This window comes from Arachis hypogaea, chromosome 8 (assembly GCF_003086295.3).
Source record: "Arachis hypogaea cultivar Tifrunner chromosome 8, arahy.Tifrunner.gnm2.J5K5, whole genome shotgun sequence".
Taxonomy (NCBI): domain Eukaryota; kingdom Viridiplantae; phylum Streptophyta; class Magnoliopsida; order Fabales; family Fabaceae; genus Arachis; species Arachis hypogaea.
Window position 1 is genome coordinate 30509697 of NC_092043.1, and position 18577 is coordinate 30528273.

Below are 18577 nucleotides of genomic sequence, written 5' to 3' on the forward strand. Positions count from 1 at the left end.
TTTAAATACATTAATATATTTTTTATATTCATTTGATCAGTGTCTTGAATATAAACTCTTGATAAATTGAATTTTTTGCATGAAGATACATCTTTTTTATTTAATATCTTTTCAGTTAACTTCATTGTAAAATAATACATCTAACTTATATTTCATTATAATAATCAATAATTTTTAATTAAAAATATTAAATGATAAATTTTTGTGTGCTTATTATGCATTTTAGACTATATTATACTAGTCACTTCTTTTTTCTTTAAAAATATTGACTATGTTATAATATAAAGTAAAATTAGGAATACTTAAATTTAATAGTGAATAAATTAAAGAACAATATGTGCACATGCTTAGACAGAAAAGGTAAGGTCTCAAACTTAACTAATTAGAAAATGAAAATTAAACAAAGCTTAATTAGCAAACTACAATGCAAACTAATGAAACTTACTTACTAGAATAGTTAGTTAATGGTAGGCCAGCTATTTAGGAGATGGATACCCATAACCTTAACAGTCTTAAACTTATTCTTGGCGGATCCCATACCATATTATATATAAGTAAAACACCATAATAGTGCCACTACTACATGAGTTGCACACACTTAAGATAAAAGATTATTTTGTTTTAAAGATCAGCTGATCAGCGCTTTCTACAAGCGGTTTCTCTTTGAGCATTGAAGAAGACAGCAGCCACAGGAGTGCCAAGATCATTTTCAACTGCGAATTTCCTTGTGTTGAAGAGGTCCCTTGAACTGGGAATCTTGTTCACCGTCTGCCTCCTCTTCTGCTTGTAAAGCACCAAAACAAATCTATGTATTCCTATGTTTGGCTTTGGCATCTCATACTTTATCACCTCCTTTCCTGTATGTGTTTTTTAATTACATGAAAAACATACATTCATTATAATACTGTGAAAGCTAATTAAGGAAGTAACTATATCTTACCAAATGTTGCATCCGTTGTGCCTGGGATATCAGTCACCATCCTATAATAAGAAATTAAATATTTAATTATTTTATGCAAATCACATTAACTAATTAACTAACTTAAATGTCTTAAAAATAAAAGTATACAATTTGTTACCTAAAATTAATTCTTGTGAATTATGTGCCCCAAAACAAACATATACAACTAATAATTCCTAATACTATAACAACTAATAAGATCCATCGTTTAATTAAGTAGTTGAACAAATTAATCATATCAAATCAAAGTGCATGCATGTATATAAAGTACCAGTGTAAGTGTTCTCTTAAGTATGGGTCACTAGGACCAGGAACATCTGGATCTGTCATAATCTGAAACAAACAAATACAAAAGAAAGTAAAGGTATGATAATCATGAAATAACTAGTATATAACATATTAAGTAATAAAATTATTAATAATTAATGAACCAGAGTGAAAGAGGATCTCAAGTCGCCTCCATGAATGTGAACCCTAGGTTTAGTGGAAACTGAAGAAGGGAAGAACTCATAGCCATTGTAGACATGCTTGTTGTTGTAAGTGACTGTCATTTTCACAGTTTCTGTGAAATCATCGACTACATCTCCGATCACCCTTCCTATAGTAAGTGGATCTGATGATGAAAATGCATTTGATGAAGCCATCATCATCAATTATTTTTCTTATTAGTTACTTATTCAATGTAAGGTAAAGTTACTTCTTCAATACAAAGTTATATAATTGCTCCAATCTATGTATGCATGTGTGAATGTGATGAGCTCTATAGCTACAAATAAAACCCTATATTTATAGCGAATCCTTTCAAGCTTCATATATATAGGAGATATTATTATAATAATAGAAATATAAAATTAGGAAACAAAAGTACTTTCATTTTAGTAGTATTTTATTATTAATTAATATTCTGTTTATTTTTTTAATATACAGTCATACACGTATATAACATTTAAAATCACTATAATGCATTACATACATTTATGTTTTTATTTTTCTCTATATGTCATGTATTCTTAAATCTTTTCCAAATTTTGTTTATGTGAAATTAATTTTAATTTTATCCAAATCATTAATCACAAAGAAATGAACATACATACAGTTATCTACCTAAGCATTAGGGAGATGGACATTTTGTCAACATTTCAGAGAAAGGTGACAGCATACCTAAATTGAAGAATATTAAAGCTTTTATAGATAGGTCTGTAATTTTTATATATAAACCATATACACAGAAACAAAAAATGGTTACCAAATTATTCATTTATATAGAATATATATTAAAATATAAAATATATATTAAAAATAAATTAAATAATTTATATTTAATTATTTATATACAAATATATATATATATATATATTAACTAATTTGATTATTTATTTTTTGTGTATACATAATATTTTTTAATTTTATATATCATTTTATATTTGAATAAATAAATATAACAAATTAATTAATATTAATTAGTCAATTTTGTGAGTACGAATGATATGTGTTGTATTACGTTTGAGTATTTCAGTACTTTTTATCTTTTAAAAACTTTTTAGCTTGTAATAAGTTCTTACTTTCATTGTATTGAATTTTTTTTAAATATTTGTTATTTTTTATTATAAAATATAAATATAATTCAAATAAAACTTTGCATTGATTCTCATCATCTATTATTTCTTAAGCCAATTTTTTTTAATATCTTGATACCATAAAGTATTGTTAAGACATTTGAGGTGCAAAGGGTAAAAGTATCATTATCTTTAACTGAAAGAAAAATAAATATATATGTTTTAGAGCTTTTGCAATGAGAGTACATAAAGATTAAATTCTAACCGTGGGTGTTATTAGAATCTTACTTCTCATGATGACGTTGCCAATTATATAGATAATTAAAGCAAGAAATTGGGGGTATAAAGCTGTTCCACTCACACAATAAAATGAATAATAATGTTAAAGAAAAAATAATTTAGTCATAGTGGTTAAGGTTATTTCACAATCACACTAAAAAAAATTCAAAAGGAATAATAAGGGATTGCTTTTAATATTCAAAGAGCAATAGCAATTGTTGCAAAAAAAAAAACATAATCAAACCCAAATCTCATCTATTCTTACCTGACTTCATAGAAATCGGCGCAACAATCACTACTCAACCTTATTGTAACTAATCGTTACGATATCTCGTATCCATCAAGAAAAGATATCTAAACAACTTTCTTAAAAAAGGAGAATGGTCATCCACTATTTAAGGTGAAACTACTCTAAAATGTAGTTATCTCTTCTACTATAAATACACTGATAACCTCTGGTATATTCAGAACCTAATCTACTAAAGACCTGCTTTAAACTCTTACTAACTTAAGTATCGGAGTCCCTTGCAGGTACCACCCCCCACCTCCTCACAAGAAACTCGGACGGCAGCACCTCGACATCGGCGGCACCTCAACATCAATACAAGTCGGACGCGGACCTCAAATGAGTCTAGACATAATGTTGAGACCCAAACTATCCATTTTAGGTAACCCTCGGAACATTGGCGCCATTGTCGGAGACCTGGAAGTCTATACCAACCATGGCGGACGAGAAATTCGAAGACGGACACGCTGAATTTGAGTCTGAGCCAGAACCTTCTAATGGGGAAGGGACGTCAAAAAATCTTCAAAACCAATGACTACAGTTAGAGGTACATCCACCTGAAAATAAAGAACTTTCACACCCAACTAAGATCATGGGACTCGTACACGAATATCATGGCTGGTTGGAGTAACTCAAACAGGAGATTAAGCGACAAAGAGAAGCCAAAAGAGATATGCGAATGGAGGTACGACGTAGAAGGGAACTCGAGGAAAAGCTTCTAAAATTAGAAGCTGATCTAGGAAATCGGATCAACAACGCTGAACGAGAAGAAAGCCCTTTTGGGAAAAAAATACTTTCATAGAAGAGATCATGCGGGTTAGGGTCCCAAGAAATTTTAAAAGCTCCGACATGGATCTCTATGATGGCACGACCGACCCAAGATATCATCTTAGCAATTTTAAAAGTAGGATGTATCTGGATGACACATCCGATGTGACTCGTTGCAAGGCTTTCCCGATAACATTAGCAAAGTAGCAATGAAGTGGTTTGACAGCTTACCACCCAAGTCGGTGACTTGCTTTGATGACATGGCAAGGAAGTTTCTTACCCGATTTTCAATCCAAAAAGACAAAGTTAAACATGCTCCAAGTCTCTTAGGGGTAAAACAAGAAGTCGAAGAGACTCTCTAAGCTTATATGAAAAGGTTCAATAAAGCCTGTTTAGAAATACAGAATTTGCCTCCTAAAGTAGTAATAATGGGATTAGTTAATGGTCTTAGAGAATGACCATTTTCTCAATCCATATCAAAGCAACATCCGACCTCTTTATATGAAGTACAAGAGCGGACAGAGAAGTATACCAATATGGAGAACTCCCAACTTAGAGATCCAGTCAAAGGCCAAACCATCCCTACCAAGCTAGGGATAAGGATAAAGAGATAAAGAAAAAAGAGGAATATAGCTCGAAAAAGTCTCGGAGATACCACAATTACACCCCACTCCGAGTTTCTCTTGTTGATATCTATAGGGAGATCTATCACACTGAAAAACTTTCGCCTCTCTGCCTCATTAAACACAAAAAGGCTAGAAATCGAGTGGAATACTGCGAGTATCACAAATTATATGGGGATTCTACTAACGATTGCTATGATCTGAAAAATATTATAGAAAAGTTAGCTAGAGAAGGTCGGCTAAATAGATACCTCGCAGAAAGATCGGACGACCCAGGAAAAAGGAAGAGAGGTGATAAACATGGAGGTTGGCAAGATTGGCTACCACAAACCCTTGATAGGCACATACACATGATAAATGGAGGACTTGCAGGGGTAAAATTACTAAGTCCTCACGCAAAATGCATCTTAAAGAGGTATATCAAGTCGTGGAAGATTGCAGAATTTTCGATTTACCGACAATTTCGTTCATCAAGGAAGATGCTCAAGGAGTGACACGTAGTCACGACAACCTTGTGGTAATCACAATGATCCTTGCTAATGCATAAAACTTTGGTGGATCACGGAAGCTTGGCTGACATTTTATTCAAACCCGCTTTTGATAAACTCGGGTTAGAAGAAAAGAAACTGAAGGCTTATCCAGACAACCTTTTTGGGGTAAGAGATATGTTGATCCGACCTCTTGGTTTTATTTCTTTACATACAACGTTTAGTAAAGTCGACTCAGCTTCAGGATATAGATATATGTCATTCATGGATGCATACTCGGGATACAATCAAATTTCGATGTACAAGTCGGATCAAGAAAACAGATATTGCAGGCAGAATGCTACAATGGACAATAGAACTATCCGAATTTGACTTAAGTTGTGAAACTTGAACAACAATGAAGTTCCAATATCTGGACGACTTTGTGGCAGAATACACGAAAGCCTAGGAAAATCCAATAACCTGGAGTTTGTATGTAGATGGATCATCCAACAAAACCAGAAGTGGAGCAGGAGTAATTCTGAAAAATGAAGAAGAAACTCAAACTGAACTCTCCTTAAAGTTTGAGTTTCCTATTTCTAACGATCAAGCAGAATATGAATCCTTACTTGTTGGCTTTAAGCTGGCTAAAGAAGTCAGGGCAGAAAGATTGATCGTATTTAGTAACTCTCAAATGATAACCTCCCAAGTCAATAGGACTTATCAAGATAAAGATCTCAACATGAGGAAGTACCTAGAAGAATCACGAGAACAATTAGCTCAGTTCTCAGAAACAGAGGTCTGACAGATAGCTCAAAAATTCAATACCCGAGCTGATGCCCTCTCTAAATTAACCAGCACCGACCTAGGGGGCAGTAATAGAAGCCTAATCTAGAAAACTCTCCACGCACTATTTGTGTTAAAAGGAGACGACAAGTCTGGACCAATGACCGTATCTAATTAAAATATAGGATGGATGACCCTCATAATTCAATATCTTAAATTCGATATCATTCATGGAGAAGAAAGGGAAGCAAGGAGGCTCATAAGAAAAGCACAAAACTATACCCTGGTCCAAAATGTTCTCTACAAAAGAGGAGTAACCACACCTCTATTGAAATGTATCCCGACTTCCAAGAAAAAAGAGGTCTTAGAAGAAGTTTATAACGGCATATGTGGAAATTACTGAGGAGCACGGTCACTAGCTAAGAAAGTGATCAGAGACGGCTTCTTTTGGTCAACTTCATTAAAAAGTGAATGCCTTGTCAAAAGCATACCAACTTCCATGTAGAACCTTCAGAAGAACTTATTAGCATCACTTCACCCTGGCCATTTGCAAAATGGGGTCTAGACCTCCTTGATCTATTTCCACATGCACCCGGGTAGCTAAAGTATCTCATAGTTGGGATTGATTATTTCACCAAGTGGATTGAGTCAGAACTCTTGATAACCATCACAGCTCAAAGAAGTCAGAAGTTTTTCTACAAGAACATTGTTATCTAGTTTGGAGTTCTATATTCAATTATCACGGACAATGGAAAACAGTTTACCGACTCAGCCATCAGAAGCTTAGTGGCAAGCCTCAAAATTAAGTACCAGTTCACGTCGGTAGAACACCCCCAAGCCAATGAATAAGCAGAAGCTCCAAATAAAGTTGTACTGGTCGGACTGAGCACCGACTACAAGTCTTGTGGGCATATCGGACAACTTTCTACAAAACAACTGGGGAATCACCTTTTTTACTCACTTACGGTGTAGAAGTCATGATTCCTATAAAGTCACTGAATAATCTCCAAGGGTTAGGTTCTATGATAAAGTGGAAAATATCCAATCATAAAAGAAAGAACTTGACCTCCTCCTAGAAGTCTGAGAAGAAGCTCAGATAAAAGAGGTAGAAGTCTGAGAAAAAGCTCGGATAAAAGAGGAAGCATTGAAGCAAAGAATAGCCTTGAAATACAACAAGAAAGTCATCAAAAGAAACTTCACCACAAACAACCTCATACTAATCCAAAATGACATCGAAGTTCAAAAGTCGGGCGAGGGAAAGCTCGCTAAAAACTGGAAAGGTTACTATAAAGTGTCCAACCTTAAAAGGAATGAGCTCCCAAGGTCGTGGCATGCGTGTAACTTAAAGATGTACTACAATTAGAAAGCGCACCTTACTCCCTGGTGTATTCTTTTTCCCAACTTTATGGTTTTCTCCCAAAAAGGATTTTTCTTAAGGGGGTTTTAACGAGGCACCATAGTAAGAGTTAAAGGTAAAAAAAAATCTTAGTAGCAAGCAGACTTATGTAAATCTTTTTCTTTTATTAATAATAATTCATTTTCTAACAATTTTTTTCATTCAAACACATTAATTTAAGCTCCGTGAAAATCATTGTCCGACATGAGTGGTCGACAAGATGAAACGACGAGGTACAAATTAGTGTAAGAAGTTATGTAACAATTTGTGGTCTGACCTTAAAAGAGTTAGACCTAAAACGAAACGCAAGAGTAACTTAATAAGCCTGACTACTTAAAGTCGAAGTTCAAAATGACTAAGGGAAAAAAGTTATAAATGAAGGGTCCAAAGATGACCGACTTGCTTTACCGACGTCTTTTTCAACTTCATGAAAATCTTATTTAAAGCTACCAAAATGATTGGATAAAGAAAAAAACTAAGTCATAAAAGGTTAAAAGCTACAACTAAGTAAAGGAAGATAAACACTCAATCATGCAAAAAGCCACCACACATCCAAATAGTGGAAAAAGGATTTTTAGCACAAAAAGTAAAGTGTTTAAGCTATGACTATTACAAAATTAAATTGTTCACAAAAGACCCGCAAGTCAGGTCATTCAAACACTTAGAAAAAAAAGCTACAAAGAGGGAGTCTGATCATTTGAAGTCGAAGCATCTTAGACTGAGCAGATAAGGTTGGGATAGCTTTAGACTGCACGATAGAAGTAGGGAGAGTTTTAGGTGGAGAGTTTTCGGATCGGGCATATGAGTGTCCTTCTTATCTTCAGGGGTAGGAACAATCTTCCCATTAACCATAATATTGTTAGCGTTGATAAGGGAGAGGTCCACCTCGGGAGCAACAACCAGGAACTGAGCCTTTAGATTCTCCACCATCTCGTCCATGCCTTCTGCTATGGTCTCCTCAAGCTCCGCATATTTCTCCATGCACTTGGCGACCTCATCTACCAAGTCAAGTTTCTCCCCGAAGACTCTGGTATAACTCTCCTTAACCTTCTTTTTTAAGCCCTCCGCCATGGCTAAGGCTGCCTCCGCCTGTTTACTCTCTCGAGATTTTTCAAAGTCAGACAAAAGTGACTCATTTTCACCCTCCAAAGTACGCCAAAGTACGCCACTTCAGTTTTTAAAGACGCAACTTTAGCTTGAAGGTAAGCGAAAGTATGCTGAGTGGTGCTAAGGGGAGTCTTCTCCAACTCCTTCAACAATGAAGCACACACCCTGGCATACAAATTCCACCTCGGAAAAGAATTTGAAGGTGGCTCTTTACAAAAACATCATCCATACTAATAAAACTATTTGAAAGGATGTGGTTTTCGGCCCAAGCCATTGCATCAAAGCCCTGCTTATAAACACTCACTAATTCGGCGGTCTTCCATTTTTTAGGTTTTGGCTCGGGATTAGGAGGTGGAAGAGGAATTGTTTGTTTCTTTGAACTGGAAAGGGGAGGAGTTGGTTCAGAAATAATTTTTATAGAGGCTGAGGCACCTAAGTCCAACTTAGAAGGGCAGGAGAGATCGATAGATTCACCGGCCTCTTTTAGTTGTATATTTCGAGTGATAACGTGCTTCCTAGGTGTCCTAAGAGTTTTTATAGCAGCCTTAGGAACCATCTTATCTACACAACATGAAAGTCGAGTTACATTAGCCATCCACAAAATAATCAACAAGATAATATCTACAAAAATTAAGTGAAGGTTACCTAGCTCGGATTGAAGTTGGCTTGGATTTTCTAAAAATCTGTTAGTATCCAGATAAGGAGCTCAACCCCAACACTCTTGGAACAAAAGTACTACACTCTCTTTGACCTCGTCTAAGTCATTTAAGTTATATTTTACTATTAGAAGGCTCTCCTCCCAATACAAAGGAAAATGGATTCATCTCTCTCACTCAAAAAGAAAGGTCGAACACCTCCATTAGTACGAATCTTGAAGAAGTAATTTTTAAAATCATGAAAGGAATCGTTAAAAATGACAAAGACTTTCCTTTCCTGAACAAATCGAAAGGAGATTCAGCCTTGTTTTTTGGTGCTAAAAGGTTTGGTGAGAAAGAAAAGATAAAAGAAGACCTTTAGAGAAGGAGGAACGTTAAGTTCCTAACAAAAAAGCTGGTAAATTTTTAAGAAATCCCAAGAATTAGGATAAAGTTAGGAAGGGACAATGTTACAGACCGTAAGGAATTTGGATTCAAAGTCGAAAAAGGGAAGACTAACATCTAGTTTTGTAAAAAAAAAAAATCATACATGTAAATGAAGTGACGCTTCGACCTATCTAATCGGGGAAAGCACACCCTCTCCTCAGGGTTGGCAACTAAAATCTCGTAATTTCTCTCATCCTCCCGATTTAGGCATAACCTTTACCTTAGTGCCTACGAAATGTTTCAGCATAATTGTTATCAATAACTGAGACGGGAGTCAGAACAGATATATCTACTCAAGTCATATCAGACGGGACTTTAGAAGATATGCATGTTGTGAATTACTGATTGAGACATAAAAACTATACTTACAATACAAAGAAAGAAGATCATCACTAGAAGTCGACAAAACAAAGATAACAACATAAGCATGTACACAATCAAAAAGAGGTCAAATAGTCCTCAACGAAGAACGTCACAGTTCTTGCAACGTTTTGTGCACACATCAAATACACTACATTTTCATTTGGGAAAATGGTGCCATTTTCAGTAAGAAAAATGGCAACATTTGGGAGCAACATAAAATAAATATTCCACATCTAGATTCACAACAACAATCACAGTAACAACAAAGAAATAAGCAACTTTCATAATTAATTTTTCAAGTATACAAAGAATTATTGATAAAGAAAATAAAAAATAAAGCAGAGGTGCATCATCCAGAACGTAAAGAAGTTCAAAAGATTAAATGAACCAACTTGATGGAAATACGAAGTGGAATCGATGCACAACAACAGCAAGAACATGGATGATCCAAAACCTCCAATATATGAGCACTCAAACAAGAATTCAAGATATAGAAATCATGAAAGGAGAACAGTGGTTACGAAGAAATTATGAGAGGAAATGAAGTTGAAGCAATTCAGAAGGGAAAACGAAAAAGAAGAAAGAGAAAGAGTTTTTTATATTTATAAAATACTAGTGGCAAAAAAGTAAATTCACCCCTCATTAATGGGAGACAGTTATCAAGGTAACCATTGAGTAACATGCAGAATTACGAAAAGACGTAACGCCTCACAATTCTAAATCACGTCAAGCACCCGACCTAGCCTTTAGGAAAGACAGTTTGCCCAACTTAATATCTTACTCTACAGAAATAAATCAGATCTACAAATGCTTGAATCCGAACTAGTAAAGCTTGGACTCAAGTAGGGACATTGTTCATACCCTGACCCAAAAAACATAGCCAGACCCAAAATGAATAAAAGTCCACCTAATAAATGTGGCCCCATCTACTCCTACTCGACCTCATAGACAGGCTCAATGACCACTACTCAACTTTACTTATTTGAATAAGTAACTAACCCCTACGATATCTCCTATTCATCTAAAAGGGAGATCTAAACAACTTTTCTAGAAAAGGAGAACCATCATCCACCATCAAAGGTAGAACTACTCTAAAAGGTGGTTATCTTATAAATACACTGACAATCTCATGTATATTCAGAACCCAATCTACTAAAAACCTGCTTGCAAGTACCACCCCCACCTCCTCATGAGGAACTTAGATGACGACACCTTGGCATCAATACAAGTCAAACGCGGACCTCAACGACGACACCTCGGCATCAATACAAGTCGGACACGGACCTCAAAGGAGTCTGGACCTTACGTTTAGGCCGAAACCACCTGTTTCAGGTAACCATCGGAATAGTAATATTTAGGGTAAAGTATTATTTTGGTTTCTAATATTTGGGTCGAATTTTAATTTGATTTGTGACAATTTAAACATTTTATTTCAATCCCCAAAACTTTCAAATGTCTTATGTTAATCCAAAAATAAAAGTTTTAAGCAAAGTCAATGTTGTCCCACCATTCAATTTGACACAAACAATTTGTATATTGACGAGCCAATAGAATTCGATTTTAATGTGTAATTAAAATCAATCTACTAACAGTTACTAATATAAATATTTATTTTATTTTAAAGTGTTAATAATTGATGTTAGAATTTAGAATTTTGTATAAAAAAATTGAAATAAAGTGTTACAAAATATAACTTAATTATTTAATAATATTAGTAACGTTTACATTATTCATTTCGTAAATTATTTATATGAAATTTAATAATAAGACGATATTAAATTTATTTAAAATTTTTTAAAACAGAAATAAAAATATTTAAAATCAAAAATAATATTTTATCCTAATATATAATATGAAAAAGACAAACACCATGGATTATTTATTTATTTATTTTCTTCAATCAAAATTTCCAATTAATTAGTGCGTATTCCAATTTATCACTTTCATTCACTCCTATTATTAGGTTGTAATCACTTTTTAATAAGTTGTCACTTCAGCGATCATTGTTAATTAGTTTTATAAGAAATTGCTAACTTATATAATGCAACATCTCTTCTTCCTCCTCTCAGCACATGCATATCTTTTCTTTTCATGGTCCTCTCTTGCATGCCATAAAAAAAATATAAATATTTTTTAAAATTAAATTTCTAAATATCATAAAGCATATAAATAAAGACTTACACATATATAATTTGTTGACTATTTTAGTTACATATCATTGGTAGATGTAATTTAATTCAAAACTCATAAGAATTTAAACAGACAATATATTAAAAATTAATTCATATCAGATGTCAATCATACTCTAGTTTGTAGTTAGGGAATAATGTAGTTTGATTCTTTATTATAATGAATATCTAGTTGTGACTTTTTTTTTTTCCTTTGAGTGAATTTATAATCCAATAATAAAAATGGTCTGTTTAACTTCATCATTATGTATTTATCCTCTTAAAGTCTATTAACAAATGAGTGATAACATAACAATGAATAATAAATTCTTTTTCCTTGTAGAAATGTGTTTTTTTTTGTTAGAGGTTCTCTCATTTTGGTAGCATTTATTTTTAGTATATATGACTATTAAAATATAAATACAAAGAGTACACGGGAGTACATAAATCGTGCTTATTTACTAAAATAAAAATTATGAAAGAGAAGGTCATACATAAATATCAATTAAAAATATATATTTTATATTTCTCTAAAATGATGAAACATACATTTCTAACTCTACTGCAATTGTTTGGAACTTCCAATGTACTGGTTCCAACCTCTCATTGGCAATTTGTCTTCTGCAGAGAGAGCATCCTCTTTGCCTCATTTTTCCTCATGCGTCTATGTTCCTGTTGCTCTTCAAGATTTTTACAGATAGAAAACAACCACAAAACTACAGTTCTATCTCTCCTCTTCTTTCTATATTTTTATTATCTTCTTCTTTTCTCACTTCATTATCTTACTTGTATCTCTATATTTTTTTATTTGAGTTGAAATTGAAATTTTAATTAATTTTATATCTATTGAATTTAATTTTAATCTATGTAAAAATAAAAATAGATACTTCTGAATACCTTCAAAGACCATATTGTTATGAATTTAATTTTATTATTATACATATTAATTTTTAGTTCGAATCATAATTGTATAATTTCTGAATTTAATTCAAGAGTAGTGGCATTTTTTTTAAATTTTAAAAGAAGAATAAAAAAAAAGTAAAAACGATGATAATGTTAAAATAATAAAAATAAAATTAAAATTTTAATATAATAATAAATTATGTATTCTATTTTATATTTATTAAATATAATATAAAATTAATGTTTTTTTTATATCTATATATGTATCAGCTAAATTTGGTATAGTATATGGACTATTATAGTAGCTAGTGGGGGTCACCTAGCTAATTCAAGAATCACATCTAGGGCTAAGGGCTTGGCTTATTGTTTATTACTTATTACTCATTAGTTCTACTACATTATTTTTGGTATTATATCAATAATATGCGAACATAGTACAATTGGAACGTTTTTATGATAAGTTCCATTCATATATATTTATTACAACTTATGGTACGGAAGTATCTTAGAGAAGATGTCTTTTCTCTTTCAGAAGAGGCAAAAATTGTAACAAGATAAATAACATTAAGTATAATACTATAATTTACTGAAATTTCTTTTTATTTATTTATTTTTTGGGACTTTGCAGTCTTTACACCTGCCACTTCAACTACAGGAGTTAGTATTTTTAATAACATTTTAGCTTAGTGGGCCTAACAAAAAATAGGCCCAACAAAAGATAGTCTGATGATTTTAAAATAGGTTTAAAATGACCAAAAATATATAATATAATATAACTATATAAGCATGGAAGAGGAATAAAATACTATTTATACCTGGTCCAAAAAATATAGCTAAATTCAAAATGAATAAAAGTTCATTCAATAAAAGTGATGTCATTTATTCTTACTCGATCTCTAGACCTCATACAGGTCAGGCACAACTATCACTACTAATCTTGTCTAATTGAATAAGTAACTAATCTTTACCATATTTTCTATTTATTTAGAACGAAGATTTAAACAACTTCCCTAAAAAAGGGAACGATTATCCACCATTTAAGGTGGAACTATTCTAAAAGGCATATTTATAGGTATATTCAAAATCCAATTTATTAAAAATCTACTTTGAATCCTTGCTAATTTAAGTATCGAAGTCTCTTATAAGTACCACCCCCACCTCCTCATAAGAAATTCGGACAACAATATTTCGACATCAATACAAGTCAGACACGGATCTCAAAGGAGTCTGGACCTCACGTTCAGGCTCAAACCATATATTTCAAGTAATCCTCGAAACAATAATATTTAGGGTAAAGTATTATTTTGATTTATAATATTTGGGTTGAATTTTAATTCGGTTTCCAACGTTTTAAACATTTTATTTTAGTCCCAAAAACTTTTAAATGTCTTATTTTAATAAAAAAAAAGTTTTAAGCGAGTTCAATGTTGTCTCATCATTCAATTTGATATAAACAATTTGTATATTGACGAGCCAATAAAATTCTATTTTAATGTGTAAGTAAAATCGATCCATATACCAATAATCACTAATATAAATATTTTTTCTTTGATTTTGAAATATTAATGATTGATGTTGGAATTTAGAATTTTATATAAAAAAAATTAAAATAAAGTGTTATAAAATATAATTTAATTAACTAATACTATTATTAATATTTATGTCATTTATTTTATAAATTATATATCAAATTTAATGGTAAGATAATATTAAATTTGTTTAAAATTTTTTAAAATAGAAATAAAACGTTTGATGTCAAAAGCTAAATTAAAATTTGATCTAAACATTGAGACTTAAAATAGTAATTTACTATATATATATATATATATATATATATATATATATATATATATATCAGGAAGGCAAGCACCATAGATTATTTATTTGTTTATTTTATTCGATAAGAATTTCCAAGTAATTAGTGGGTATTCTAGTTCACTACTTTCATTCCCTTCCATTGTTGTGCTGTCATCACTTCTTAATAAGTTGTCACTTCAGCAATTATTGTTAATTAGTTTTGTAGGAAATTGTAACTTATATAATGCAACATCTCTTCTTTCTCGTCTCAGCACATGCATGTCTTTTTTTTCTATTATCCTCTTTTGCATGTCATAAAGAAAAATATAAATATTTTTTAAAATCAAATTTATGAATATTATAGAGGATATGAATAAAGACTTGCACATATATAACTTGTTGACTATTTTAATTACCTATCATTGGTGAATGGTAAATGTAATAAGAAGATAACTTTTAATCAACCGTATCATATCGTGTTAATAAAATTTTTATTTAATCTAATTTAAAACTCGTAAGTATTTAAATATACAATATATTAAAAATAATAAATTTTATCCAATCGCCTATAAAATAACATGTAATTTATATTTTATTATATGTTAATTTTTAATTAAATATTATTGCGTCTTTCAAAGATCACTATTTCATCGAGTGTTCCATATATTTTGTCGTGTCATTACCGTTCTCCAAAGCATCACTGTCGTTGTCCACACAAGCAGCACCGCTATCCTCGCGATCTCCTTTTCTCTCACGTTGTTTCTGCATTTTCTCGGTCCTTAACAAAAATTTTATTTCATGTCCATCGTTCTTATAAGTTATAACTATGATCGATGTTACAATTCAATTATATATAATGACTCATGAATATCTATCATTCAACTATCATAGAGTATCATTGTAAAATATTAAAATAGCAAGGCTGAAGTGTATGTTTTTTTTCTAAAACCAATATAAATTCCTTGATTCTAACGCAGAAAATTGAAATACTTTGAGATCAAAGTAATAATACACAGTTTTAAAGAAGTAAAATTGGAACAATAATAGTGTCAATATTGTCTTCTAGTGCGAGGCAGTGGCGCTGCTTGTGTTGACGGCCGCAATGATGCTTTGGAAAATTACGACAATATGACAGAGAGAATAGGATATCCGATGAAGTGGTGATGTTTGGGAGACGCGACGATGATGAAGCAATGAGAAGGAGTGAAAGTCATTACAGAGAGAGTTATCGATTAAAAATTTAAAATAACATCTAATTAGAAATTAACACATAACAGAGAATAAGTTACATGTTATTTTAGAGAAAATTGAATAAAATTTACTATTAAAAATTGGTTCATATCAAATGTCAATCATACTCTAGTTAGTAGTTGAGAAATAATTTAACTTCATTTTTTGTTATAATGAATATTTAGTAGCGTCTTTTCTCTCCTCTTTGAGTTAAATTTATAATCCAACAATAAAAAAATAGTTTGTTTAACTCTATACATTATTGTATAAAAAGGTATATGGAACCAACAATAACCCGCCAACTTTTTAAACAATTCTATTTAATAATTAATTTTAAATTTTTTAAATTAAAATTTAAATAATTAAAAGCTGATTAAATAAATCTTAATTAAAAATGGTAGAAACTAGAAACCCTTACTTTTCTTTCTCATTTTCATAGCTGCGAACACAGAAACCCTTTCCCTTTTTTTCCTCTCTCACTCCCACCGCGCCGTTCACACTCCTCTCCAATTGGCACAGCCACCGCGACACCCAGAACCGTGCTGTTAGGCGACACCTACCCCACAGCTGCCTCTCCTCCATGGCGAAGGAAATCAGAAACAGCTCCGGAAAGAACGCCACCGGCAACCACCGTCCAACAACACGGGCATCGTTCTCTCGCCCGCAGCCACCTCCGCATACTGCTGCCGTCACGGCTTCCTCCACCGTCGCAGCAACCACCAACGATGCAGCAACCTCCGCCTTGACGTGTATCCCGGTCGATCAACGGCGTCTCCTCCCCAGCGACCTAGGTTTTTTTTCCTTCCCATCTTAGAGTTTTAGTTTAACTTGTATTTTTTTATTATGAATGTTTGTATTGGATGTTCTTAATCGATATTGATCTGAAAATTAAACTCTTATAGTGTTGGATATTTCTTTTTGAGATAATTAGTAGTTTCTTTTAGTGTTACTCTTTCTTTGTACAGTTTATTTCTTTTCTAATTAGGGTTCTCCATGCCTTCTTTATTAGGTTTTAGTAATCAGGATTCAGTTTAGGATAATTCATTCTTCTAAATTTGACTAATTATTATGCATTTGTGAATGAAGATGGATGTTGGGAATTTACTGAATATATTTAACCTTTGATTTATAACTATTGATAGTGCTTACTTGGTTTCTATATATTTTTATAGGCTCTGGGATGTTCTTGATTGAATAATGTGTCTTTGCTTATGACTGAATGCACCACCAAAGAGTGATGTACCAATCATTGAATTTGATATGCTCAATGGAGCTGATGGCCTTATTTTCGGCTTCCCCACGCGGTTTGAAATGATGGCAGCCCAGTCCATGGATTTTCTTGACAAAACTGGATCTCTTTGATTGCAACAAGACCTTGTAAGCAAGCCTACTAGACTCTTCTACAGCACTGGTTTGCTAGGCGGTGGACAAGAAACAATACTGTAAGTAAACAAGCTTTTATATATATCTTAACCATGTTCCTTATTAGATATCACTTATGTACTTATTAGTTGCTTATCAAACTTGTCATGATTTATGTATAGCCTTACTGCTATAACAATGCTGGCACATCATGGAATGATATATGTTCCCATCGGATACATGTTCCGCCATTGCATGTTCAAGATGAAAGAAGTGAAAGGTGGAAGTCTTTATGGAGCAGGGACTTATGTTGGTGATGGAACAAGGCAGGTTTTGAGATTGAATTGCTGCAAGCATTCCACCGGGAGAATATTCTTGCCACCATCACCAAGAAGCTCAAGGATGTTGCATAAAGCATATAATGTTTTTGCCTCAGTGAAAGGAACACTATACCACCACAATGATCAAAGGTTTTTGGCAATTTTTTTCAAAGTGATATTGATTTGTATGGAGTTCTATTTTAGTAATTCTGTGTTTATCAAGCACACAAATGGATTAAAGTTTTATTTTAGGCCTTTAAGCTTTATGAATTAGTCACTTGTCATGGATGAGGTTGAGAATGAGGACTTTGTATTTACTTTGGAGACAATTATGGCCAAATTTAGGGAAGAAATGGCACCATATGCATTGGGCTGCTTTTATAAATATTTACTAGATTCAAATAGCTAGATTATTTTAGGTTGAATAATAATTGTGTCTTTTATTTTTAAAAGTAGATGTTTTTTTATATATGATTGTTGATATTTCTTTGTTTTTATAATTGTCATTAGATGGTTGTCTCTTTGTTTTTTAGATAGATATTTCTTTTCTTATGGGCTATGGCTGAGTATGTGTTTTTGCTTATGGTTGCATATGGATGATTGCAAAAAGTCTATTTTAAAATGATTGATAAATTTGAACTGATCGAAGAGAAATTTGAAACTGTTGATGAATTGGATGAAGTGAAAGAGACGTGATCCAAGTGTAGCAACTAAAAAGTTATTTTTTGTTTAGCTAGTTGTATAGTAATGATATTCCCGTTTTCTAAATGATGTAGCTTCACCCCTCTAACAAAACATAAAGTTTACGTCAAATGTTTATTTTGTTAAACAAATAGATATTTTTTTTTGTAAATACTAAATGGATGATTCTTTTTATATTACTTTTGGTCGTGATGAATTTCTGTATCGATAGTGTTGCAAATTGTATGGATAAGTTGAATAAATATCATGATTCCTTTCATTGTATTTTAGCATGATGACAAATTTATAGTTACTTATGTAGGATAAGTTTTTTTGATATGGAAAAAGGAACATCCTAATGTTTGATAGAACTAACATCCATTTAGATTTTTGCAAAAATAATTAGGTACCTAACAGAAGTTACTTATATTTATTCTTTACT

At 32.2% G+C, this 18577-nt stretch overlaps 1 protein-coding gene and 1 long non-coding RNA gene across 3 annotated transcripts; one reads left to right on the forward strand and one right to left on the reverse strand.

The window, feature by feature from the left end:
- Positions 1-361: 361 nt before the first annotated feature.
- Positions 362-7819, reverse strand: LOC112708386 (CEN-like protein 2). Of its 2 annotated transcripts, XM_072200091.1 has the most exons (5): positions 7801-7819; positions 1393-1574; positions 1233-1294; positions 941-981; positions 362-857 (listed from the first exon to the last, which is right to left on the reverse strand). In XM_072200091.1, exons 1-5 carry the CDS (start codon positions 7817-7819, stop codon positions 637-639), a joined length of 525 nt encoding a protein of 174 aa, XP_072056192.1. In that variant the 3' UTR covers positions 362-636. The 2 variants fall into 2 exon arrangements, with proteins under 2 accessions (XP_072056192.1, XP_025616334.1); XM_025760549.3 differs by lacking the exon at positions 7801-7819 and having other exon boundaries at positions 1393-1716.
- Positions 7820-16069: 8250 nt separating this feature from the next.
- On the forward strand, positions 16070-17948 carry LOC112708387 (uncharacterized). Its single transcript, XR_003156324.3, has 3 exons — positions 16070-16563; positions 16945-17214; positions 17317-17948. It is a non-coding gene; the product is annotated as an uncharacterized lncRNA (long non-coding RNA).
- The last annotated feature ends 629 nt before the right edge of the window (positions 17949-18577 follow it).

Coding starts and splice junctions, on each gene's coding strand:
- LOC112708386 (XM_025760549.3), bottom strand. CDS start 1,611: ATGATGATGGCTTCATCAAATGCATTTTCATCATCAGATCCACTTACT. Junction 982..1,232: donor TTAAGAGAACACTTACACTG/GTACTTTATATA, acceptor TTCTTATTATAG/GATGGTGACTGATATCCCAG. Junction 858..940: donor CACAACGGATGCAACATTTG/GTAAGATATAGT, acceptor AAACACATACAG/GAAAGGAGGTGATAAAGTAT.